At 38.7% G+C, this 25,782-nt stretch overlaps 2 protein-coding genes across 5 annotated transcripts in view; one reads left to right on the top strand and one right to left on the bottom strand.

The window, feature by feature from the left end:
• Pde6 (phosphodiesterase 6) overlaps positions 1-25,782 on the top strand; it is an 86,147-nt gene that overhangs the window by 6,948 nt on the left and 53,417 nt on the right. For 3 of the 4 annotated variants that reach the window (XM_087360891.1, XM_087360888.1, XM_087360890.1), the window contains exons 2-3: positions 16,434-16,511; positions 22,403-24,383. In XM_087360891.1, the coding sequence (XP_087217017.1) occupies positions 24,019-24,383 (365 nt within the window). In that variant the 5' untranslated portion in view covers positions 16,434-16,511; positions 22,403-24,018. Of the gene's footprint in view, positions 1-9,093; positions 9,400-16,433; positions 16,512-22,402; positions 24,384-25,782 lie in introns of those variants that run through there. The other variant, XM_087360889.1, reaches the window with a different exon arrangement.
• The window catches only part of LOC110828163 (BTB/POZ domain-containing protein 2), a 312,552-nt gene that overhangs the window by 247,468 nt on the left and 39,302 nt on the right, over positions 1-25,782 (bottom strand). Inside the window, exon 3 of the mRNA XM_022060613.2 lies at positions 24,510-24,548. The gene's annotated coding sequence lies outside the window, so the exon portion shown is untranslated. The remainder of the gene's footprint in view (positions 1-24,509; positions 24,549-25,782) is intronic.

The following is a 25,782-nucleotide window of genomic DNA, read 5'->3' as shown; positions in this document are numbered from 1 at the left end:
AATTAAGTTTTAGTTCATAAGATTATAATTTTTTAACTGTTAACTTTACACCTGAAGATGGTTCAATGTAACCGAAACATGTAGTAAAAAGATGTACCAAATATGTAAATGATATTTTAATATCTTATGTATAATTTTATTTATATACAATTGTGATTAGACGGGAAAAAACACGAATAATTAAATTTTAATTCACAATATGACGCAATTATATCAACTTACTGTAATTTATCAAAACGTTGACTCGACAGACGAGACTGACTGTTAGGAGAGTGACCACCGTTATCCTGGCACCGCGCTGTCTCATATAACACGAAGCAGTGGTTATCATTAACACATAACAAGGTCTCCCCGTTAATGCGTAACCGCGTATTATAACTGTGTTCAATAAGACGAGCATCCAGGAACCTGTAAGTAGATGCTTGGTCTCGTAATTGATTCTTTACGTCGATGGAAAAATTCCCCTCAATTTTCCTATACCTGAATCCAGAGTTAATGGGGAAAATATGGTTACGCCTACCACATCGAAGAGAGTTAATTTTAACATGAATTAAACTTAATTTGAGGTGGAATTACTAAGCCTCTTTTCGCCGAATTCTGATTGCACGATTAAGCTCACGCGAACAATGTACAGTCAATGAAATTAGTTAGAGTTAAAATGCCTTGGTATAATACGTAGTTGTTACAGATTTGATAAAAAGTGTGTTGACATAGGACAAAGATGAAAATTACTCGACTAGCAGGTTTTATAACTCGTATTCCTTATTATTACCAATAAATAAATTCAGATAATACGTGTTTTGGCATATGGAAGTCATTCAGGAGACTGTAAATGCATGCGAAATATTAACAGAGAAACCTGAATGGACCATACGACTTAAAATACCCAGGAATATGTGATAGGATAATATTAAATCATGTGAAAATGCAGTCTCAGAGTCTGGGCTGAATTAATCTGTCACAAAAAACAGAAGTTGACTCTTATAAACACGAATACCACGAGAGGCGGAGAGTGTCTTCACCCAGAACTACGCTCCGTGGTAATACTTTAAGCGTAAACATGGCGAATAAAGGAGTAATTTCGGGTTTTTACCAATAGAGGGCCCAAAGTGACGAACCACTAAAGTAACAGTTAAGAACTTATTTAAAACAGACTTCTTAGAATTTTATGTCCGTGTGTATGTTTGTCCGCTAATAAGTTAAAAATACTTTTACGGATATTATTGAAAATTTGTAAAAAAAAAAAATCGTTTGTGTTTTCAGGACACTCTGCCATCAATTATTTACAAGCAGCGACTAAAGTAACTTCTTAGGCAAAAGCAAGACCTAAGGGCCATGACACTTTATGTTGTAACACGTAACCTATCTTGAAAAAGTTACATCGACTGTGGCAATCAGATTTCGTAGGTTATGTTACTCATAAAAATAACAAAAGTCGTGATTGATTAGTTATCACGTTTATTGCGATGCTGTGACACGAGATCTCTGTGGAATGGGGCCTCTAAAAGACCCTTTGTCCATCCCCCAGATCGTATAAGAATGGATATGGAAAAGTGGTGAAATTATTTTATGGGAAATACCCCAATGTCTCGGAAAATTACCTTCGTTCTAATATATAAGAGTAATCTGATAAGAACATCTTCAATAAACTACATAACATTGTAAAGGATTGTAATTCGAGTTTTAAATTTCACCAATCTAATTTATACCTGAGGACGGTTAAATATAACCGAAACATGTCGTAAGAGACGTTCCAATTTGTAAATCGATCATTCGATGCGGAACGTGAAATGATATTTTAAATATTTTATATTTTATTATCTTATTAAAAATTGTGATTTGACGGAAAATATTAAAATATTAACCTAATTCACAATATGACGCAACTATACTACCTCGGAAAATTATCTGAATCAGTACCTCTTTATCCGCCATAAATTCTGTATGAACTTCCCTGAGCTTGAACTCAGGCCTCCGTAGTGAGAGAGACTCGTGGCTAACCACCTGAGCTATAACAACGCCCGATTACCATTCACGGGGCACGAACCTCGGTCTGAGGTTATCTCGCATAATACCCTAATGGTTTACGCATTCAGTAACACGAAGGCCGTTGCATTTTTAAATATCAAACAATAACTTAGCGATCCTGAAATGGCAAAATTCGAGCCGGTGATATTTATGGCGGAAACTGGTCGACGTTTCGGAGGTGTTCAACCACTCTATCATCACAGCAGCTCGAACAAAGCCATGTCCCACCAGTTCCTACATCCTAACCCAATATTTTTCAATTAGACAGAAAGCAACTCTGAAACGTCGGATAAAACAAAACTAGAAGAAGGTAAAAATTCTTCTGTGGAGCTTAGATGTGTTAAAATAAGTCAAGACGTTCTCCTTCACATTGTATCCGGTTAATCGTTTGATATATAACTTAACGTTACGTCACATTCTCCCGTCTGCACGTGTCGTTCTACTGTTACGAAAGTATTGATTCTTGGAACGTAATTTCAGGTGCGCTGACTTGGACGTAAGAAGATTTCAGTTCTTCTTTGTCAGGATCCATAAACGACGAACACAGCGGACGTCAAATGCCTACGGTATAAAGCATACGCGATGTGGAAATCCGCTTCGATGTCATGTGGTCAGACTCGGAACTGGCTACCAGGCACGAGAATACAGATTATCGATTTGATTCAAGCGTAAATGCAGTCTTAGTTGATTGTCTGCTTAACTTATCTCGAGAATTATTATTTAGTGTTCTGTCTGACGACAGGTCCATATGAACAGGATCCTTCCATCCTTTTCTCGGACTGGGACCTGTTCATATACGTTCTTGGCAGATGATCCAGAAGTGGTTTGCCATTGCCTTCTTCTGTGTGTGAATGGAGTAATTGTTGGGATGCCACGGAGGAAAACTCCGTGTTGCCTAGACCACGGCCTTGCCCAACACAAGTTATAAATTCGGGCACCGCCGGGAATCGAACCCGAGACCCCAGGATTACAAGGGGTCTCGAGAATAACATTACTTAAAAAAGATTGGACCCAATGGAGTACAATAAGACAGAAGTAACCCACAAAAAAGATAATAAAATCACTTAAATATTGAAACAGTTGGTATTCATCAGAACAACTGAAGGAGTCATAAGATGACGAAACATACACGTATTTCTCTCTGCTATAGAACATAAGGTAACCCACACGGACACCGCCCCATTGGCGTAGCGTAGTGCTTAAAAGGTCCGGGTTTCGATTCCAACCTTCGACATCAACATCAAAACAAACGAGGAATACATCCATAGTGAAATGATAAGAATTCACGCGGAAACTGGAGTAGAATCACCCTGTATAAAATATACCTCAGGCATAGGACAATACAAGCAGGGTTGGTTGGTTGATCATTTGCTATGAAGGGATTTTAGGTCTTATCTGATAATACTTATGATGAGTGTTTTGTTATAACCATTGTCATGGTAATTCTGTTAAGAGAGGGCGGCTACATGAATGTACTAAAACACAGAACTGTTATTCTAACCTCGAGATAGAATCGTAATTGTTTGTAATACAAAATTGCCTAGTTTTCATGTTGATATGCTCCTCTGTGGTAATAATTCTTTGAAATAAAGACTGTTTAGTCATCCATGGTCTGCTATGTGCATTTATTTCTATACAACGCTGAAAAATAGACGTATAAATTCTAACGTTCTTTCTTAATTAAGCAAACAAAAGTAATTATTATAATTATTTTTACTGCTCTGTTAAAATGTATTTTCTTATGTTCTGCTTTAAAGTTTTCCGTCATTCTTGATACACAATTTTAAAGAGTTCAACGTAATATTAATTCGTTTAAACAGGCTACTGACGATTTAATTGTTATTTTAAATTTACGCTTTCACGTTAAAAAATGTCCGCGTGTTACGGGAAATTTTATATTGGTTTTCCATCCATACTCTTATAGACGGCGGAATACGCTCTTCAATGGAGGTTAACTTCTCTCCTTTAGGAAACTTTTACTGTTTAAAATCAATTTTGGCTTTAGCACGCTGACGAGAAGTGCATACCGCGAGGTAGATAATGCCTGCAATAGATCATTCAGCTGACAGAAGACTGACGCTACGTTCCTTTCGCCGTGGCTCGAAGTCTCCATTTACGACATTTTTTTAGTTTTAAATCATGATAAACGGAAATGCCTACATTATAAGACGTGAAAGATGAATTAGCGAGGTCACTGACTTAGGACTTGGAAGGCAGAAGTTACGAAACTCCCGGCACGGGATCTGTACAGTTCATCCTCCTAACCCTTGGCATCGGTAACTCTTAGAGCGGGGGTTAAAAAACTGAAACCTCGTACCGACGTTTAGAAATGGTGTCTTTGTACATCTACGTCCATGATTCGTCCTTCACGGCGTGGTCTTAGACCCAAAAACGTACTAGTATTTATGCCTTAAACTTTAGTACATTTTGTAGAAAACCATTTAGAATAAGTACGCTTTATTCTTTTATTTGAGTTTTCGCGGACGGAGCTCAGTATAAGAAATTCTATTTTCGGGTATGATCCGCGTCGAATGTTGAAAGTAAACCAACGTTTCGACAAACATTTCAGCCGCCATCTTCAGGAAAAAATATATTGTTTGGGCGTTTTTGAAGCCTCGTATGCGGCAGGCAGTAGGCTGAGAGTTTTTTTTTCGTTAAGGCAAATGTTTGTCTTTCGTTTTCCGTATCTTTGCCCAAAACTTCTTAAATATTCACATCTGCTCAGCTGTTTTACGCTTGGTAATTTCCGATACAGATCTCACTTGTTCTGCAGACATTCCCTTGCTGGTATATTTGCGGTAACAAACTCCATTACCTTCTAATGGAAGACTACTGAAGAAAGAATGTTTTTCCGTAATGCGGGGGGGGGGGGGGGGCGCCTGCTAATTGACTACGCTCAGGAACACCGAGGCTCTGCCTGCGGTAACAACGGGCAAGTTACATTAGTGGGTCTCGCAGTCCCAGTGCACTCACTAACAGCATGGATTATTCGCCTGTCGCAAATGAAGAGGTCATCTGGGTCTTCAGAAAAGAATGGGTCATCAACACGAAGGCTAATGCAGCTTTCAAATAAGGGTCTTTGGCCAAACAGGTTCATTCAGCCGTAAAATTCCATCCAGACTTGTTCTTCGTACACGTTCGAATCTGTGTTGATTTTCTCTACTCTAGGCGTATATTTATCAAGCAGTTCCTGAAACACGCCGTGACCGCTCGAAATCCATATTACACGGCCGTGTTCAAAGACAATGGTTAGGATCTATCTTGAACGCCGTGTGAGTTGAGCTTTAAAATGTCAGTTGCGGTTCCACGGTGTGTAATTTTTTTCGTGGAAATGTTTAATTAAGGTCTAAAACCGTCGCCATATTTATTTCTTAAGACAAAAAAAGTATCTAAAACTTAGCATATTTATGGGTACTCATGTGTTATCTCAGTATCAAATTACAGCTTTACGTCTCTGACTGCTCGTTAGATTTCGCTACCAATCTGAAAGCGAAATACAGAATTCCGATGGTCACTATACCCTCCATCCACATCCCACAAACAGCTTCAGGATAATTCGAAGATGTTACTTACTAACTTACTTAATTACGCTGTGGCTCTGAAATCCTTAGATAACCTAGGCCTTCTCACACGTGGAAGGTTTCTTAATCTATTTAGATATTTAGTAGGACTCCTTGGACGAGTGATCAACCCGTCGCTAGGACAACACAACACAGAGAGACGCGGATTGACATCCATGCCTTGAGCGGGATTTAAACCCAATGTCCCAAGGATCCAAAATCCACGCCCCATAGTGCGTGCTCACTGTAACCTGCTTGAACATACGTTAAGATACAAAAATTTAAGGTTGTTTATTAAGGGACGCTAGTGTTTCTCACACCTCAGAAGTTCGTTCGGCCGACATGTTTGTATTAGTAAAAGAAAGGAACGAGGACGTACAATGTTTAGGGTTTTTTTTCAGTGGCGTATCTTAATTCCAAGTTTCATTCAAATTTGTTGTTTTGTAATATAACCGATATAAGTCAACACAGCCCCAAAACCAACGAAACACTTTACCTCATTTCCATAAAAATAAGGTTATTAGGGGGTCCACACTTCAACTACAACCCTTCTGTACATGAAACCCTACTTGAATTTTATATAATTTTGTAAAATAGTTTTATCGTAAATATATTAAATATCTCCTACAAAACTTGAAAGAAAAAAAATATTTTATCAGAGGCAGAAACTTTCGTTTTGAAACAACTGTTCAAGGTATGCAAATCAGCAACTACAAAAATTAACCTGCAAATTGCACGCCTTCCTCGTTTATTTACCAAAGGAGCGGATTGAAGTCTAAAACGTTTTTTCCCCCCAAAGAATAAACGTCACTGTCCCCCCCTCCCCCCCCCCCACAAAGGGGCAAAAACTTATTCGCCACGTACGTAACGCGGGCTAGTCTATCAAACCGCACCTCAACCGAGCATTAATCTTGTTCAACTTTATAAAACTGTTTCTCCTTCTTAATTTATATATTATTTCCCCCCTTTTCTATCTCACTCCTTCTTTACAATTGTTTTTGCTTTCTTGTCTCACTTTCTTTACTGCTGTACGAAGTTTAACAAAATGTTTCTGATCCAGAATAACATACGGGATTAACCTACTTACTAAAAATATCTTTCCCTCGCAATGGCTGCGATATGTCAACAAGGAGATGATATCTTGGTAAGAGAGTTCCAAAGAAGCACACGACGAAATGACGTGGTGAGCGTTAAGCATACCGGAGGATCGCTGATTATTGATTATATTAAAAGAGTTTCTTGTTGACACAGCTCCGAGGGTGAATTCCGGGGAGGGACGGGTCAGGAGTGGTGACTCCGTAACTAGGAAGTCTGCATTAGGCAGGTGTTATTGCGTTGCTAGGGAAAAAAACCGCGCACAGCAGGACTCGATCACACTCATTCACGATAAAAAAACACCCCTTCTCCGGGGTAACTCAGTGACAGACCACGGGCTCGATCATCGGGGTTCGATCCCCGACGGGGGCAGAGGATTTTTCCTCTAGCCTCTGGGGCCCACCCAGCCTCCTATCCAATGGGTACCGGGGTCTTTTCCCGGGGGTAAAAGCGAGGCCGGGCTGACCACTCACCCCCATCTAGTACAGAGGTTAAGAATAAGTAGGACCTATACCGCCCTCTACTCCCCTCCCAAGCGTCTATATGGCGCGTAGCGGGACAGGTTTATTTTTGTTTTTATTATAATGGATGTATAACTTGAATTTCCACTCTCAAGGAAGTATTTTACATCTACACCGAGATGTTAAGAGTGATATTTGTACCTAAGAACAAAAAAAAACAAGTGAATGGAGGTTATCTGCCAGATTCTAGCCGGACATTCTTTTGCATACAGAACATAACTTAATAAATTAATATATTATCTGGCGAAGCGCCTCACTTTTCTCTAATAAGTCAGTGCTGACAGGGTTTATTATTAAACGCTGTGTGTTTCATTTTGTAACATCAGACGACGGATAAGATCCAAAAAGCCAACAAACCAGAATGTGTTAAACCATCGACAGAATTCTTCGGAATGGAATTAACCACTTCAGAAAGAGTCCAATGGAGGAATTTCGTGGCCATGGTAACACTTCTTGAGTTTCTTAAGGCTTTGATCGGGATGTTCTTTTGTTAAATCTTATGTGGTACCGCCTGATTCGACTTGTAATGGTTCAGTGAAGTGTTTTCTTCGCGGTACGGTCAGAATTCGTAAATATTATGAAGACGAGCTTCGGCTTCAAAGGGTTAACCAGCTGATTATCGTAATGGTGAGGTGTAGTGTTTTCTTCGCGGTACGGACTGAATTCATAAATAATATTCAGACGATCTTCGTCTTCAAAGGGTTAACAACAGACAACGTTTAGATAGATTAAAACTATAGATTCCTCAAAGATGTTAGTTAGTTGTTCTCTGTCTAAAGGATCTTTGAAGCTACGGCACACTTGAGTAGACGAAAATCCCTGTAAATTAATGACAAGTCCTGTAAGTCCGTTCTTAATTCCTATTTCGTTCTTATGTCCAATGATTTAATACAAACATTCACGTAAAAGCGTGTTTAGACGTTTGTCTGCTTTAAAGAAGTAAAAATATGACGGCTGAAAGGTAACATAATGAATCCTCTGATTCTGTAGGAGGTCAGGAATTTGATGACAAGCTAATCGTCTATTAGCTTCTAAAGGAGGCATTTGCTCCGTGGAGTTAATTATACTTAAATTTAAAGTTCTCTACACCTACGGTCCAATTCTTACTTATATTTAAATTTATTCACTACAGATTTGCGTTGTTTTCAAAGTACAAACATTTTTCAGTACCTGGACTTTACATTTGTGTAATTTTTCTTAAACTGCACGGAATCCGATGGAACGGAATCTTTGCCCTCAGGATGCGTAATAATATTAATTGAGCGAACGGCGTACTTGGATGTGTACGACCAGAATTAATCTCGGAGAAACAGGATGCAAAGATGATAGAAATTAAGCTAATTGGATCAAGACAATGTGAGATTTCAGGTTCTCACGGCCACGAAGTCTTGTGGGTCGCAGCGCCGTGTAGTCTCGTAGAATTTTACTTAAGTTCCACAGGTACATACTCCCTCCATCATCGTCCTGATGATGGAGGCAGCAAGGACCTCTGAAACGTCTTTAAACTTCTACCAGATTACACGGCGATGCAACCCAGAAGATTGCCACCTTCAAAATAGGGGAAAACGAGGTTTAATGTCAGATTTTCGTAAATCAGGGGAAATACTCACCAGACAAATGGCTGTCAACATTTCAAAGCAAGAAATACAAGGGTGTCATTTACAAAGGTACAAGAGCATAAGGTCTCTGCCATCGCGTACCACACATAGTGGATGAAAAGTTTGGTGTTTGGAGGGGGGGGCGATCTGGAGTCGCACTATTGGTTGCAAAATACTCCAGTGCGGCGCCTAATAATCCCCCCCCCCCTCAACACACACAGAACCAGCCAGCCTGAGGCATCGCACCAATATGAAATCAATCCCCCACCCAAACCCGACTCCGACCCTACTTGCAACGTGTTCCTTGGCGACACCGCACCTAATCTATTCCGCGATCAGAACGACATTCAAATCAAGAACCAGTTCGTCGTGAGTTTGTGTTTTGTTAAGTGCGCGTAATATTATCTGTCTCGCTACCAATTCTTTCAGTGCGCGTTAAACAATACATACTGAGTCACTCGGGGTTTTCTTTTACGTCGGTAATGACGTAAACTTCCATTCAAGGAGGCATCTAGTTTGAGTCTCGTCACGGACGTCGGCTATTCTGAAGAATAAAAATGAAGTTTGATGACTTATACTCTTCAATTAACAATCAAGGTAATTAAGTCAAGAATAATGAGATGGGCGCGACATGTAACACGCATAGAATATATGAGGTAGATCAGTGGTTGTCAACTTTTTGTTGCTGAGGACACACTTGGGGAAATTTCTTTGCACACTGTAATTATAAAAGATAAATATAATTTATCATAAAAATACGCCCATTTTAAGTAATGTAATTTATTGTATACAAATTTTCAATTATCTTAAAATCAGAAAGACTATGAAGTTTAACTAATTATTAAAACAACAACCTCAGTTACGGATATCAACGTCGTAATAACAACCAATTTATTTTAAATTTAACTAAGTACTTAATTTTATATAATAAATTCTTCTATTCAAAGCATCGTGGAGCACTTGGTAAAAGCTCTCGGGTACACTATTGTTTCGCGGCACATTTGTTTAGAACCACTGAGACATACATTTTAAACTTTTTGTGGGGAAAACTTCGAAGGTAAAGTCCACATGAGACAACAAAGTGAACGTAGGATTTTGAAGAAATATAGTGTTAAGGTTGGGAGTGGATTCGACTGGCAAAGAGTGCGGTCACATGGCGGGGTTTTGTAAATACCGTAATAAATATTTATGAAAAATAGCAGCGCGAGAGATTTTTTTACTAGCCTGAGGACCATCGACTGTTCCAGTAGCCCCCTGCACCAGCGCACTTGATTTACCGTCTTCGACGTAAGTTACCCTGACGTCGTCGTTTGAAATCGATCTCTCTCCGTGTCGAAACACACGGTATCATATCCTCTGGTATTTTCTTCCTTCGGAGACAGCGTTCTGTTGTTTCAACAAACTAACGTAACGATACATATAAAGAATCTCAATCACAATTTGGACAGCAACTTACCATTATTTACTCGGAAAAGTACTGTAGGTTTATACTACCATAAAATCCACCCCTGTTTATCTATTAATTTATTATACAATATATCGTTTAATTTTAAAAAAATATTCACGAAACTTGACTGAAATAATCATCAAACCAACTGAATGGTTTTCAAGAAATCAATGTCCAGGAATTCTACCACCAAGATCGTTTCTTCTAGATTTCCAGGTTCAAAAATGTTTAAAAGAAACTGACCTCTTTAAAGCCGCCCACAGGCGTACACTTTCCGATTTACTATTTAATAAGAAACCGTCCCGCGGCCATAAACGTTCTAGAATACAATTCTTCGTGCCCACATTTGGCATTTGTTGGTTGAAAGCAGTTCAGATAAACTTCTTATGTTGTTCAAAATATTATTTAACTTTACTATTAAAAGTGCAATGAGTACAGAATGTCACTACCAATTCGAGAATGTAGTTTTGACTGACAGCGCCATGAACCTATTGTGTATCAGCGATATTGAATCTCCAACGAAACTTAAGATACTATTAAAAATTGTGGTTAGTTAATTAAACGTTAATTAGTTTGAATATGATAGCCTTCTATGATATTGAGCCGTGTAGTGTGGTATACGTTTGCAGACGTTTCAGAGGTACTTGCTGCCTCCATCATCGGGACAATGACTAAAGCAGCAAGCACCTCTAAAACGTCTGTAAAATTCTACAAGATTTCATAGAGCAACTGTGAGATTCGTGCTTGTCGCCTTGAAAACCTGAAAGACCACATCAATTAGTTCATTCGCTGATTTGTTACGTGTTGACTTTTCGATCAGTCGGCAATTCACTGAGCATTAATTACTCTAAAATTAACATTTTATTACCACAGAGTAATTTCGACGCAAAATCATATCTCACTGATACAAAATGATATCGACTCGGGACACGTCAGATGTCGTTTATGTAGCCCAGTGGTATTTAACCTTTTTCGTTCGCGTACCTCCAGATATAATTTCTCTTCAACTTTGTACCCCCAAAGTTGTTGGTGTATAATTCAAGTTATACATAGTATATAATCTACATCTAAAATAAATTAAATAAATTACATTACTGATTATTCAGTGTTTAACATAAAATAATATATATATATTTTTTAAATTTCACGTACCCCCTAAGAAGTCTTCGCGTACCCCCGGGGGTACGCGTACTCCAGGTTGAAACCACTGGTGTAGCCTACCACAGATTATAGTCAAGTCAAGAGACAGACTACACCACACACATCGTGAGACATTTCTTATAAATCTTACTTTAAGATTTTAATCTGAAATAGCCAAGTGACCGGCCAAGCTCTGCAACCTGCAGCCCGCAGGTCAGTTCCCGACTGTCAGGACAACTGAATCTTCTAAACGGCAGCATACAGCCTGCAAACCCAGATGGGTCTTTAGGTAACATCTCTACATGGACGTAACATTTTTAAAAGAATTTAAAAATAAGATAAGTGGACGGGTTTCCGTCAGATGGGTGTGACTATCTGCTTTAAGAACGTAGGTCTTAAAAGCCCCCCAAAAAACCACTAGACTCCTTTTTAAGATCAACTTATAAGAACTCGGAAGAAAGATTATAAATTTTAAAATAAAGTAGGAACAATCCTGACAATTTTTTCTTGTAGCAATTTTTTTTACAAATTAAAAGTCGTTGCAGAGTGTACAGACGTTTCGGTTAATGAAGATGACAGCTTTGTGAGATACTGCTACTTGCAGTCTCGTGGAAGTTGACCGACGTTTCATATTTGCTGCATCTATCACCAAGGCGATGACAGAAGCAGTACGCAACTCCGAAACGTCGGCCAACTTCTAAGATAGTACAGGGCGCTAAAGAAAACCGAGAAACAGCCACCTTCATGCATAAAACATTTATTTGCAATACATCTCATTTACGAAATTACTCAACGCCTTTCGATTTATATTGGCCATGTAACACCAAGAAGGTAAAAAATGGAAATTTTGGTTTTTTTGAAACGCCCAAAATTTCATGTGTCACTTAAGAGGTTGCGGCACACTGCGTTGTTATTTTAAAATTTAATTTTAATTTCCATGCCATGACGTTTTAACGTTCAACTCACTTCAAAATTAAATCGACGATGGGATACATTTAAAAAAATACATCTGTCCTTTATTATTGTCCAACTATCGAAATACGTTATGCAACAATTATCAATACACAAATCTTTGTTAATAAATGTAATACCAGATGATTAATTTAACGACGTGTGCAGAATGTTACTTTAACAAAATTAACAAAACATTTATTTTAGATACGTAATTTAAAAGGCAAGCTTTTAAATATAGTTTAACAAAACAGCTGAAAGACGAATACTTGTGCTAGTTATGTGGACATACATACATACACATATTACTAGGTCGTAATATGTGTAGTGGTCTAGCGGTTAGAACGCTGGCCTTGTAATCCTGGGGGGATCTCGGGTTCGATTCCCGGCGGTGCCCGAATTTATAACTTGTGTTGGGCAAGGCCGTGGTCTAGGCAACACGGAGTTTTCCTCCGTGGCATCCCAACAATTACTCCATTCACACACAGAAGAAGGCAATGGCAAACCACTTCTGGATCATCTGCCAAGAACGTATATGAACAGGTCCCAGACCGAGAAAAGGATGGAAGGATCCTGTTCATATGGACCTGTCGTCAGACACAACACTAAATAAAATAAATAATAGCTTTTTTAGTTCCTTTCTCGCTATTAAATAGTGCGTGAGGCATTATTTCGCACATAGGCCTTTAAAGGGAATCAGTTACAAATGATTGCCTGTATTTAAGTTATATAAGGCACCAATCTGACATTAGTGGTCTCCATTGCTGGTCTGGACGTGATAACAAACAAGTAACACCAGTCCCTGCCGAGAAGGCTAAGTGGGAGAACCACGTTTATCGTGTACTAATGGTTTCAAAAGCGTTTATCATAACAGCTGCAACACAAATGCCAAAAGCTGAAAATAAAAGAAAAAATATCGAGTATGACTGTGTTCTTGGTTGTTGTGCCGTGTAAGTCTTGAAGTTTACAGACTTTTCAGAGGTTCTTGCTGACTCCATCATTATGGCAATGTTGGAGGCAAGCAGGTACCTCCGAAACGTCGGTAAAATTTTACCATAGTACATAGAACAACAACCCAGAAGACAGCAATATTTATTCTCACCGCCGTTTTTGGCATTTTTGTTTCACACACTGGTTCATTTATAGGGGGGGGCAGGACATTGTCGTTGCAAGATGGTTGACTTATCAACATACATTCAACCAAAAAATAAATCTACATATCACTCATTACAGGAACTGTTAAGAAAATAAAGAACATGGATTCGATAAATTTTTCCTTTCAGTTCCGAAGAGTAAAAGATATTTAAAATTGTGGGTGTCTTACCAGACTGATAAATAAGTTCGACCCATTTCGTTCGATACAGTGACTAAGGACCCTTACTGCAAAGTGCCTTCTGACATGATAGCATAGGAGAGGTCGCCTTATCACGCTTCATCAATTAGCGGTGGTTGATCCAACAACGCACGTCAGATCATATAACTTACTATCTCAAGGTCACGAAACAGAATTTGAGATGGTACCGACTGAGCCATATTTTATTATCATTTCTCCCCTTCTCAAACCCTACAGAAATTCAGGAATGTCACAAAGACCAACGAGATTTTTTAAAAAAATATATACTCTATAATTTATCGGCCCGACCTGTGACAGGAGTGTATCAAGATTAGCAAAAGTCAGGTTGGAAAGCGATCATGTGTTGGTAGCAGATAAGGATGACACAGAAGTCGATGAAGGCCTACTTGGATAAACTATTCCATCATTCGTCTGAACAAACTGAGGAAAATCACGAAACAGGCTAAATGAGGTTAGCCGGTAATCCGGTACGTCACAAATGCAGAGGAGACTGACGTTTTTATGTTGAATAGTACATAACAATGGTTTATACAGCATATATTAGAGTTTTATTGGGAAAACACATGTGACAATGTGATACCAGCAAGATGGCGAAACATCACATACGCACGGATGAGTACGGAGAAATCTTTCTGCGTCGTCTGAACTCACAGTTTTGCGATTTAAACTGACCGCCAAGATCTCCTGACTTCTCAGTGCACCAAACTTATGATTTCTAAAATTTCTGTTACATGTTATTGAGCCAGTCTATCTCACGTACCCGAGGAAACAAAATTTATTCATTGACGAAAATCATCTTTTGCTTATTTAAAGACGCTAAAATGATAACTGTAATTTGCCTGAAGAACTTTCAAGAGAAACTAGGAAGGCAACTTTGGATTCCGATGTTTCGAGCTTGTGTGTCACGATTCATGTAGACTACGGGGGGAAAAATAATTCAGCGCGTTTAATGTTTGAGAACGCAAAAATACTTAACATGAACAATAAATATAAACAGATATGCAAATACTGATGAATACAACAGCTGTTTTGGGAAAAATACTACAGCATCACAGGCCAACGAGATGTCGAAACAATTCTGATCGAGATATATCTCATCGCTATTAGAGACTGTGTGGACCGTGGCAAGTGGTGGTAACCAACGTTACCAACGCCACAGTAACAGCCAACTCCTCTACAAGGTCGCTGAGACAGTACACGCCTCTGAAACGTCGGTAGACTTCCACGAGACTACGCCATCTTCGAGGAACAATGTCAAAGCCCTGGTGTTGGAAGGGTGGTTTCAGGAAGGGTGATTATTGCCCACATGGTAGCACGTGCACCCCCTGCCCCTGGGGCCCCAGCCGACTGGTGGGCGGATGGATGGACGGACAGACAGAATGGCTGAGCGGATCAATAGTGAGCGCGGGCCCCAGGACAGACTGCCACGCTGTGGCTGGGAGGAGACTCAGCCCCTCGTTCGGTTGCTGATTGAACGCCTGTTTGTTTCAGACGGTGGCTACGGAACTCTGCTATCAGGGAGTAGCCAGCCACCAAGTCATCCGTCTGTACTGACTGGCTGAAATTATCATATACTAGCTTGAAGACCAATATCGACAATTCATTGGGAAAAAAAAAAATTGACTGACTGCAAACAATGACTGGCTAAAAAAATCATTCGCTGACTGAAAAAAAAACAACACCCATTGTCGTTAACAAGATGAAAAAGGAATTGAATAATTGCTTACTTACTGATAGACCGAAAAACTAACTCACTTTTTCAATCACTGAATAATAAACAATCTTAGTCAGTCCACTCACGCTCGCTATTGGTCACATCTATTCACAGCACGTACTGAGAGCTTATTTCTCTAAGATACTATTATCCTTTCATTTCTCTTTCTGCCTTACAAGTATGGCTGCTATCCAAGAGAATTCCCCATCAGAAATTATTATACATTGCTTATATCCCCAGACAGTTGCATAGTCGATTTACTGATAAAAAATATCACGATGCCTTCTGTTACATGGGCCACATACTAAACCTCCTTCATGTCCCACTCCGTTTACCCACCTTAGGTTCAATCATTTAGTGAGAACTGTAATTAAATTTGAGTTCTCAGCGTAAGGGATCATTTTCCTGGTCCGTTGTCGTATCCCAGTGAAGATATTTTATTTAGCTCAGAAACCAAGAGAAATATAAAAAGGAAACGGTGCGAAAAATGAAGTTGTTTGCTCCGGAGAATGGAGTACAGAAACAAACACAAACCCCCCAAAAAATCTGACATGGATTTGGGTCCAATTTATCTTTCAAAAACAAGTCTAATGCAATTCAAAATAATCCAAATTGAGACAAACAAACGCTGGCCTTGTAATCCTGGGGTCTCGGTTTCGATTCCCGGCGGTGCCCGAATTTATAACTTGTGTTGGGCAAGGCCGTGGTCTAGGCAACACGGAGTTTTCCTCCGTGGCATCCCAACAATTACTCCATTCACACACAGAAGAAGGCAATGGCAAACCACTTCTGGATCATCTGCCAAGAACGTATATGAACAGGTCCCAGTCCGAGAAAAGGATGGAAGGATCCTGTTCATATGGACCTGTCGTCAGACAGAACACTAAATAAAATAAATAAAAAAGATTCCTTGATGTCTTACAGCCATACGACTTTACCCGTGAGTGGGCTTTAATGTTTACATAATGAGAGAACACGTCACAAGATGGTAACACACAGGTACTGACCAAGCATTTCTGTTACAGGTGATGACAAACGATAAACCGACTTTGCCCGTAGATGACGCAGTGATCGAGTACGTGCCACAGTGACACAACGGACAAGTAAGTGAGCTTCGCCTATCTAATATCGTTAGAATCACTGCGTAAACAGTAACGTTACATTTCCCACTTAGAATAAATTAGATTATACAATAGACTGAAGTACATATTATGATCAAAGATGGAGTGCATTTCTTCACTCCAAGTTTCATTTTTAGAAAATTACAACCTGCTAAAGACGCCAATGAAAATTAACAGAAAAATCTTACCGCATTTTATGTTATTATATGGGTAGAAAATACAAATACAAAGACGTTTATTCAAATGAATTACGACATGACAGTGAGTATATAAAACTCTACCCAATATCGTTGTCTCTTCCTGACAAGCTCTGAAAACCGGATTTTCCCACAGTTCTTAGATGATGAGATTAAGATGCCTTGAGCTGTTTACGATAAATCCCAATGGCTTCGTTACACAGAAAATCCAATAAACCATACAAACAATTATTACAAATATTAATTATCGTTGTAATTCAACACAAGTAAACTGCGTTAACCCTTTGCAGCCGAAACTCGCCTAAAACACCTTACACACAAAATTTGAAATTGTTTTTATGTATTTGTTCGCTTATAACACAACGAAACACCGATTTCCACCAAACTTGGCATGCTTATTTGTTGAGACAAGGAAATGATCACAGGAGTGTCAGAAATCAGTAAAATGTGTGAATAACTTCGTGTTCACACTCCATTCACTGACGGGCGTGATAAATTACCTGCTCAGGCGAAGGCAGCGGTCCAATCTTTTTGTTATGTCGCGGTATCTGAACTCATCAGTCACAATAGTAAAAGGAGTTTCGCGATGGAAAAGTGTCTGTAAGCGGTTATCATCAATTGCGAAGAGTAATGACATTTCCGGTTTAACTCCTCGAAGCTAAAGCTCGTCTAAATATATAAGAATTCAGTCCGTACCGCGAAGAAAACACTACACTTCACCATTACAAATATCAACTGGTTAACCCTTTTAAGTCAAAGCTCGTCTAAATATTACGTATTTAGTCCGTACCGCGAAGAAAACACTACACTTATCAACTGGTTAACCCTTTTAAGTAGAGAGAGAAAGAGGAAATTGGTGGGGGAGAAGTGAGAGACACTTCGATATCTGGGGGGGAGAAAGAGCATCTTATAGCTAGAAGGTCCCCAGGCAATGCCCGCTCGTCCTTCTGTTAAGGATAAAGTAAGAGTGAAGGCGTTAGTGTGATGATTGGCATAAAAGACGGAATTTTGAAATTTTGTATTAGAGAAAGCTGAGGCTATTAATTTGGAAGTTTAAAACATAATTTAGAAGTTCCTACTGAGGGGAGGGGGGGGTAAATTTTGACGGCGTTAAGGGGTGGTAAATTTTGATTAATTTAAATCGGGAGGGCTGCATGAGAAGCTTGCAGTGGCAACTTGGAACTTGGGAACCATCTCAGCATTTGCTTGAAGACAGAGGAAAACCAAGGAAAACCTGTGTCGAGATGGCTTGAAGCCGAAGCTCATTTAAATGACGTTTAATATAATTCAGTCCGTACCGCGAAGAAAACACGACACTTCACCATTACTAAGATCAACTGGTTAACGCTGTTTAAGGTGAGAATCATTTGGTTTTAAAGCGTAAATATATCTAGCACGTGGTATTATGTAACTACCAATTTAGAACACGAGGTTTTAAGATTACGTGTGATTATACCAGCAGCGAGTACCTGGAAATAGAATGTGTTTCGTTGACGGAAAACATTTTCTCGTGTCTGACCCAACGTCTCTCATTTATAATTTGGATCTCCAGAAAAGGAATTCACATTTTCTCGTCACCTGCATACACTAATCCTATTTTAATTTGCGCCAACAGGATGGAATGTTTGATATTACTAGGCTAAAGGCCCATTACTTCTTATTCCATCACCCCCCTCTGATCTTCTAGAGAACTCCCCCTTCCCTAGAAAATGTTATTCCATTTTAAGTTTTTTTTTTTTTATAAAATGATGATACAAAGTACTTAAGCGTATTGCCATATATTGTGTGTGAAAACAATAGTTTTTCCATTTAATACTGAGCCTTGACCTAACATTTATTAAAATATTTTTTAGGGAATTTAAAAACTATATGACAACCTGCAAAATATTCGGTCTACTGACGATAAACAACGGATCGGTATAATTTTACATGTGATTAAGTTATAATATACTTCTAGTAACGGCCTTCCAGTGGCGTTATACAAGTTCGGAACAGCAGAGCACAGCTGTACGTGCTGAATCACAAAATTACGTTCCTTTCACTATTTCAGTTTGTTAACGTTCATAAGTAGGGCACAACTCCCAGAATACGTGTCCTTAAATTACAAAACGACTGAAACAGGGATTTGAACAAAATTATTTAAACTTTAATCCTTTCTCGCATTTCCTTCTTTTATCCTGTGTCTTCCTTCATTTTCTCATCAATTTTGTAGCCTGATTCCTTCTTACAGAGCTGATAAATGTTTCAGAGCATCTACTGTCGTATACCTGGAGATACTGTGTTTTACAGCAGAGGAAACCTAGGCTAGTGACCGGCTATAGAAATACAAGGCATAGAAATTCATGAAGTAATCCTCGCAAATACAGCAGAAACATAGGGTTATAATAATTAACACGTTTGCCGCTGTCTCGTGTAATTTTATACTTTCACAATTCCCAGGCAGCGAGATGAAACAGCTCTGTCAGCAAAATTACATACTACTCTCCGAAACACCGTGGTTTGATTCCCAGTAGAGACATTATTTGTCTCGTCGCCATTACCAGACTACAAATGGGAGTGTACCGAGCCTCTTATGTAATGACTCCCAGGACGGAACGTGAAGTTAGCTACTCGCATTAACCTACAGACCGAGATTAAGAATACGTGGAGCTTTACCTCCACTCTCTCAGCAATTGATGCAGTAGTTCGTATAAGGGCGATCTACGATTAGAAGACCGAATTGTCCTGACCAGATTTTCTCAGCCTGTTCTGGAAAATTCCAGCAAAGTCTTCTGAACCAAGGCACGGGAAATCTCGTTAACAAATAACTCCTTACACTTTATCATATTCCAACTTCATACGTCTACATAACCTTTGCAGTTCAAATAGGGTCGTTAAATAACCTACAAATCAATAATTAAAGATATCCGTTCTCGGAGACACCTTTCCTTCAAATTTCTTTAAAACAACCCAGGACTAACTCGTTTCGCATCCTTCCTAATTCAATATAATTCAATAATACATTGTACCATAAACGCACATTATAATTTGAGGTAGAACTGTCTAGCGAATTTCAAAAATACTATCCCAACATTTGCCTGGAGGGATCGAGGAAAACAATGGAAAACTCAGGATCCGAACGGGGCAAATCATTAACGCGATAATGACTCATTACCCCTGTGCTAACTCTCTCGGTCACTCCAGGATGAAACGTGAAATAGCTCTCGCCAGACGGTAGGCCTACGTGCATAGAAAATATTACCATGAAGGAAACATATCAGTTTTGTTGACACGCTCGATTGACCATTAATAATGTAAACAGACTGCAACTGAGTAGATTATCTCCCCCACCCCCACCCCCCCCCCCGCCCAACTGCCTGATGAGGCGTTTTGTGTGGACGATCCGTTCGGCAAGGCGGTCAAGCTGTTTTGCGATGCCCGAAAAAAAATTGGTGATTTACCGGGAGTGATCTAGAATGAAGCAGTTTCAAACCCGGACGGTATTTCTGGATATCATGACTAAGATTTCTCGTGGTTTTCCTCCGCTTTCCTTCCAAACCATTACGCGCATTCCTGATTATCTTCCTCTAAAATTATTTATCACAGTCGTTATGTGCCACTGTTGCAGAAATTCCAGGATAGATTTTCGGTACATAAAAGACAAACCCTTTCGTTGCATATAATTAATTTATTTTTGTCTCCGTTTTGTAATAGTTTAAGTAACAACAAACAACGCAATCACGTTAATTCTTAGCTGGTAACAGTAGAATTATAAATTAGATCTAAAGTCCCCGGGGTTATGTGACCTCTGTTGTAAAATCGGCAGGACAGATGTAGGTTAAATCCCCTCCACCCATCAATGCCCTGTCAATTTTTCAAAGAAATTATCATTCATCTTTCCTTGACTTCACACCCAGTGACTGTTCTGCATTACGTAATTATTCTTGTTGCGAAATTTATTTCTGCTCTAGGAACGACTTCTATAAACACGTTTCAACATTCTTCTCGTTTTATGTAGAATTATCAAGTTCAAAGGAACTTTATGTAGACGGGAAATCTATTCTCTATATAATAGCAAATGTCCGTCACGCCTGACGGAACACATACGCCGTTCGTGCGGTGTGGGTGAAATTTAAATTAAGTTGTCACATTGGCAACAAATGTAAACGAGGCTATGGTGGTGCCTACGGTGAGGCCTGGGGGAGACTGGTTTTGGCAGAAACCTATTCTCAATCGCTGTGAAGACGTTTTAGCATTTAATTTACTTAACACAGAGATTTTATAGATTCAAAACTTTCAATGGGATTTATAAAGATAACGCTGTAATAAATAAATATAATGTTAAACATAAAAATTAATTATTCCCGTCAACTTTGACGAGTCACGAAGCTAGTTGTACGGATAATGAAGTGAGTGGCGGGGAATGTAGAACGAGAGAGACGGAAACTCTCAACAGAAAATATTACTTTGGATTCGTGGCTCGAGAAATAGTTTGAAGGCTGGCTTTTGTGAACTCTGTAGAGAATCTTGGCGATACATTACAGGCGGGTAATTAGGCAAACTTCCATCACCTTTTCAAGAAGGAAATGTGTTAGTAAAGTTAGTTCATTTTCGTCTTGGTAGACAAGCAAATTAACTTGGTTAATTACGCGGAAGTGAGCGGACTGAGATATCTGGGTGTGACTCCGATAATTGCAGTAGAAATTGGAGAAAAACCACGTAGCGTAGAAGATGTTTATGACAAAAGAAAAATAAGTGAATGGGACTTTCGTAGAGAAAACAGATTTTCGATTATAAGCAGCATTATCTGAGTAAACTCACGAGAATTAAATTAAAACATTATTGCAATAACAGAGTTTGATGAGACAACAGACAAGAACAACACGGAAGAGTTCTGATAAAATCAAGGAAATTAAGGAAAGAAAAGTTGGCTATTTTTTTTGTTAAAAGATTTGGCCCGAGAAACTTACAGATCCATAAGAATCCTATGAGTTTTATGGGCATATGAATCCAAACAGATGTATGCATTAACAACGGCTTTAAGCAGGGATATATCAGCACCTTATTTAAACAAGTTTTGAATAATATTTTCCGCATTCCATGCCTCCTACTACTACCAATAACTCGCACATATAAATATAAATCCCCTCTGAATAAACAACGTCTCAACTCCGGAACCACTAGGCGTGTTCTGATCAAATTTGTTGTGGACATTTGGCGAATTTAATGTACCAAAACCTCTCACTTTTAAATTTCCTTCAACAGGAAATAACAACATGGCGACCGCGCGAACGAGGACGTCGGAACTATCCTAACACCACTTAATACAGTGTCCTGAAATGATGAATAATAATACATCAACGTAAAATATATATCCTCTGTTATTATCTGTAATTTTATGAAAAACAGTATGAATTTATGGAAATACATACATCCCCCCCCTCGCCATATATACATATACGTTCATGCGTACATGCATATGTCTGTACGAACACACATAAAAAAAATACGCACATACACACATACGCAAATTAGCGCATGTGAAATACCTGTGTGTTTCGATAAGTATTTTGCTTATCGAATCTTATATGAATATACTAACACCCCATAATTGTTATCATAGATTTAGGTACATCTCCTTTAATGTGTGCACGATCTACGGAAAATCGCGTATGATGTTCTGATTTCTCTCTGCAGATGCAAATCATGCTCGCATAAGACGAGAGGCGTAATGGATGAAGTAATGTCACCAAGGACCGAGCTGGAATTAAATCATTTTAGATCATCACAAATCATCACTTCAAAGGAAACGAAATCCCGGCGACGACTTCACCTCTTGGCACAGTTTCGACAGCAGATCTAAGCGACGTCTCCAAGCGCCGACGGAAAACGTCTTTAAAGGGTTGAATCCATTGAGCATTTAAACTGTGATCCAAACAATGATTCTCTGTGAAAAATATCTGACATTTCTAGGAATGTTAAAAAGCAGTTTTCGGTACAAGATTTTACAAGCGACGTAAAATATTTGTTCGCGTATCGAAATCAACCTTCAAATGAAGACTAATATTAGTGCATTAAATGAATATCTCTTTAACTGCGTTCATACTTTGAATTCAATTAATGAAGATATTTGTCACATAATTCCTTACGGGCGTCGGCCTATGTGTGATATAACCAACCATTTTCAATGACTGTCTCGTTCTCAAGAGAAATATAAAATGATTTGTCGAAAAACAACTGCCTATCTTCGACAAGAGGTTATAGAACTTTATTCAGAAAATAAAAATTAGATTTTGCGTGTTTAAAAAACCATTAGTAAATGTAGACGTGTAGAGTACACGTCCTTAAGTAATCATGAATAAAACTTATGACGCGTTATGTAAACGCGTGAGTATGAACAAACGAGTTCTGTATGAAGCTGTAACAATTCACTAACGCTTTCCAACACATGAGAAATTGCTACTCTAAAACATTAAATTCTGAAAATGGATTTCCCTTAAACAATATGTCGAGTCCTGCCGAACTAAACAAGTGATGGCGGGAGTTTGCGTCTGATGAGGTCGTATTTGAATACAGCGCGGATCCAGACGATTTCCAATGTGTAGGGAATGAATAAGGAAGGAAACGGTAAAAGAGGCGAATGGATAATTAAATGTTGATGCAAATAAGTTATGGAAGTCCGCCACTGCTTTACGCTGCGACATCGGAGTCAGAGGCGAATTCTAGATCCAGATGGGACAAGACACAAAGTTCTTACATCAGACTTCAAGACGAAGAAAATTAATAATGGCTTCCTACTAAGTAAATCCACTAGAGGATGTTTTGTTCCATCATAAACATGGAATATTTCGATTAAGCGACAAACTCCGTTAAAAACAATTATAATCCATTTAATATCGACGATTACATTTCAACTTATTCAAACTTCAGCTGTCGTTAAATTTAAAACCTTCACGCCTCGACAGTGATAAGTTTTGTGAAGTTTTCTATTAAACGTGTTGTCATAATTCTTTGATCGCTGCAGATTCTACCATCACGAAAAAATGAAGCCGCATTTGAATGATATCTAACCCTCTTTTTTTAACAAAAATTTTAAAAAAAATCTTGGAATTCAGACATTTTGTGTGCAACAGAATTAAGCCGGGTTGAGATAAAACAAAGACTCCAGTCTCCCTAAACCAGAATTTCCCGAAATAATCGGATATATTTCCATCTATACCACACTTCTTTATGGTGAGGTCCAAACCTGCCCAGTGGCGTGTGTGATAGTACCTCGGTGCAACTCAGTCATGTGTTGTGGGTGGAAATAAGTAATGGAGGGCGAAATTGGAAAAGATCCTGTCTCGGAGGAACTCTACGGCGTCAGCAGAACGTCGTCCAACAGCGACGTAGAACAGTACCTCGAGTCTCACCCTCAGGTCGTACAGAGATGGCTGTTAGAGAAAGCGGATCCAGACTTCTTGCAGAACTTATTGCAATGTCGAGGACACCTCAGCGTCACCAGCGTAGGTCACGAAGGATCGCGGAGTTCCTCTACTGCAAGTCTCCAGCAGGATGACGGACAAGGGACCAACAACGGGGCTATCATCCCCAGGAGTAAAAGGAATTCCATCACCTCGGAACTCTTCCAAATTTGGCTCGCCGCTTCGCCCATCAAGAGGGCGAAGTCGCCCAGTAGGTAAGTGACGTGATACAATGTAAAAATTGTACCGTTGTTTTAAATTTCAAGCGACTCGGTTGTCTCTTCCGGTAACAAGCGAATTCAATCTCTTACCGAATGCAAAGAATGTGGGAACTTACTTACCCTCGGCTGGATGATGTTTCGAGTGTTGACGCCCCTTCCCTGGAAACAAAGGTAAATTATATATATTAAAAAATCCGTGCGACAAGAAACATTAATCTTAGATCATGGGAAATTTCTTACTGTAACGGTAAAACTTACTGAGATTTAAATGTAATTTCTAAAGTGAAAATAATGGTAATTTCAACGACTGTTTTGTAGAAAATATGTTTTCTCAAATATGTTGCTTTGGGGGGGAAAACGAGGATATTTCAGAACAAGTAACTAACGAGCAGAATTTTCAACCTAAAATACAGGACTTAGGCCTAAGAGTAACATGGAAAGAATTACGTAACGTGGAGATCCATAAATTACGAGTACATACCTCCTCAAGAACTATTAGGGTGACAAAAATCAGAATTGGGTCAAAGAGATGGGTGTGTATTAGAGAAATTATAAACGCGTACATCATTTCATTCGTAAAATCTCGTCACAGAGGGAATGATAATATTAAAATGCATCTTAAATAAGAAGGGTGTGAGGATAGATTGGATTAAAGTGGCGCTGTCTTGTGAACATCGTAATGAAGTTTCAGGTCCGGTACAAGTATAAAATATCTTAACTACATGAACGACTATCAGATTTCCTTAATTTTAGTAATTACACGCTCCTAATTTAGCTATAAATTGTCCATTTGTTCTTGTATATTCCAGCTGCTTAAATTTTAATTTTGTCCTTCAATAATCTTCAGTCTTCGGAAACACGTAAGAAATAACTCAGCCATTGTTTTACATAACTGTATTTATTTTGTTTATTCTTATTTTATCCATGTATTATTTATAATTGAACTGATTTTAATTTAATTATTATATTACGTAGGCATAATACTTATCTCATTTACTTGTGAATTATTATGCAATAAATAAATTTAATTGAATTATTATCATTATTAATATGGTACATTTATATATTTAGTTCATTTGTTTGTTTTTTTAATTGTAATGTTTTACTTTTATTATTATTATATTTTATTTTGTACTGTTGTCAGTGCTTGGCTGTAATTGGTCTTATTTGGCTGTTATCAAGCATTTAAATAATTTAAATGAATTGAATAGGTAACTGTAAATAGCACGTTATAATTTGGAAGTACTTAAAAAAAAAAAAGATAATTCAGTACAGCGACTGCCTGTCTAGGGGGTTGGACGACCGGGGTTAGGTTCTCATCGCAAACAAGAGTTATTCTGTTAGCCATAACACCCATCCAAACCCTGTCCAATGGGAACTACGAGGTCAATGC

This window comes from Zootermopsis nevadensis, unplaced genomic scaffold, assembly GCF_977971745.1.
Source record: "Zootermopsis nevadensis isolate Lab colony 2312 unplaced genomic scaffold, Znev_1.0 Znev_ptg000050l, whole genome shotgun sequence".
In the NCBI taxonomy this organism is placed as follows: Eukaryota; Metazoa; Arthropoda; class Insecta; order Blattodea; family Termopsidae; genus Zootermopsis; species Zootermopsis nevadensis.
The sequence above is the reverse complement of the archived record's forward strand: the minus strand, read 5'-3'. Positions and strand labels throughout refer to the sequence as shown.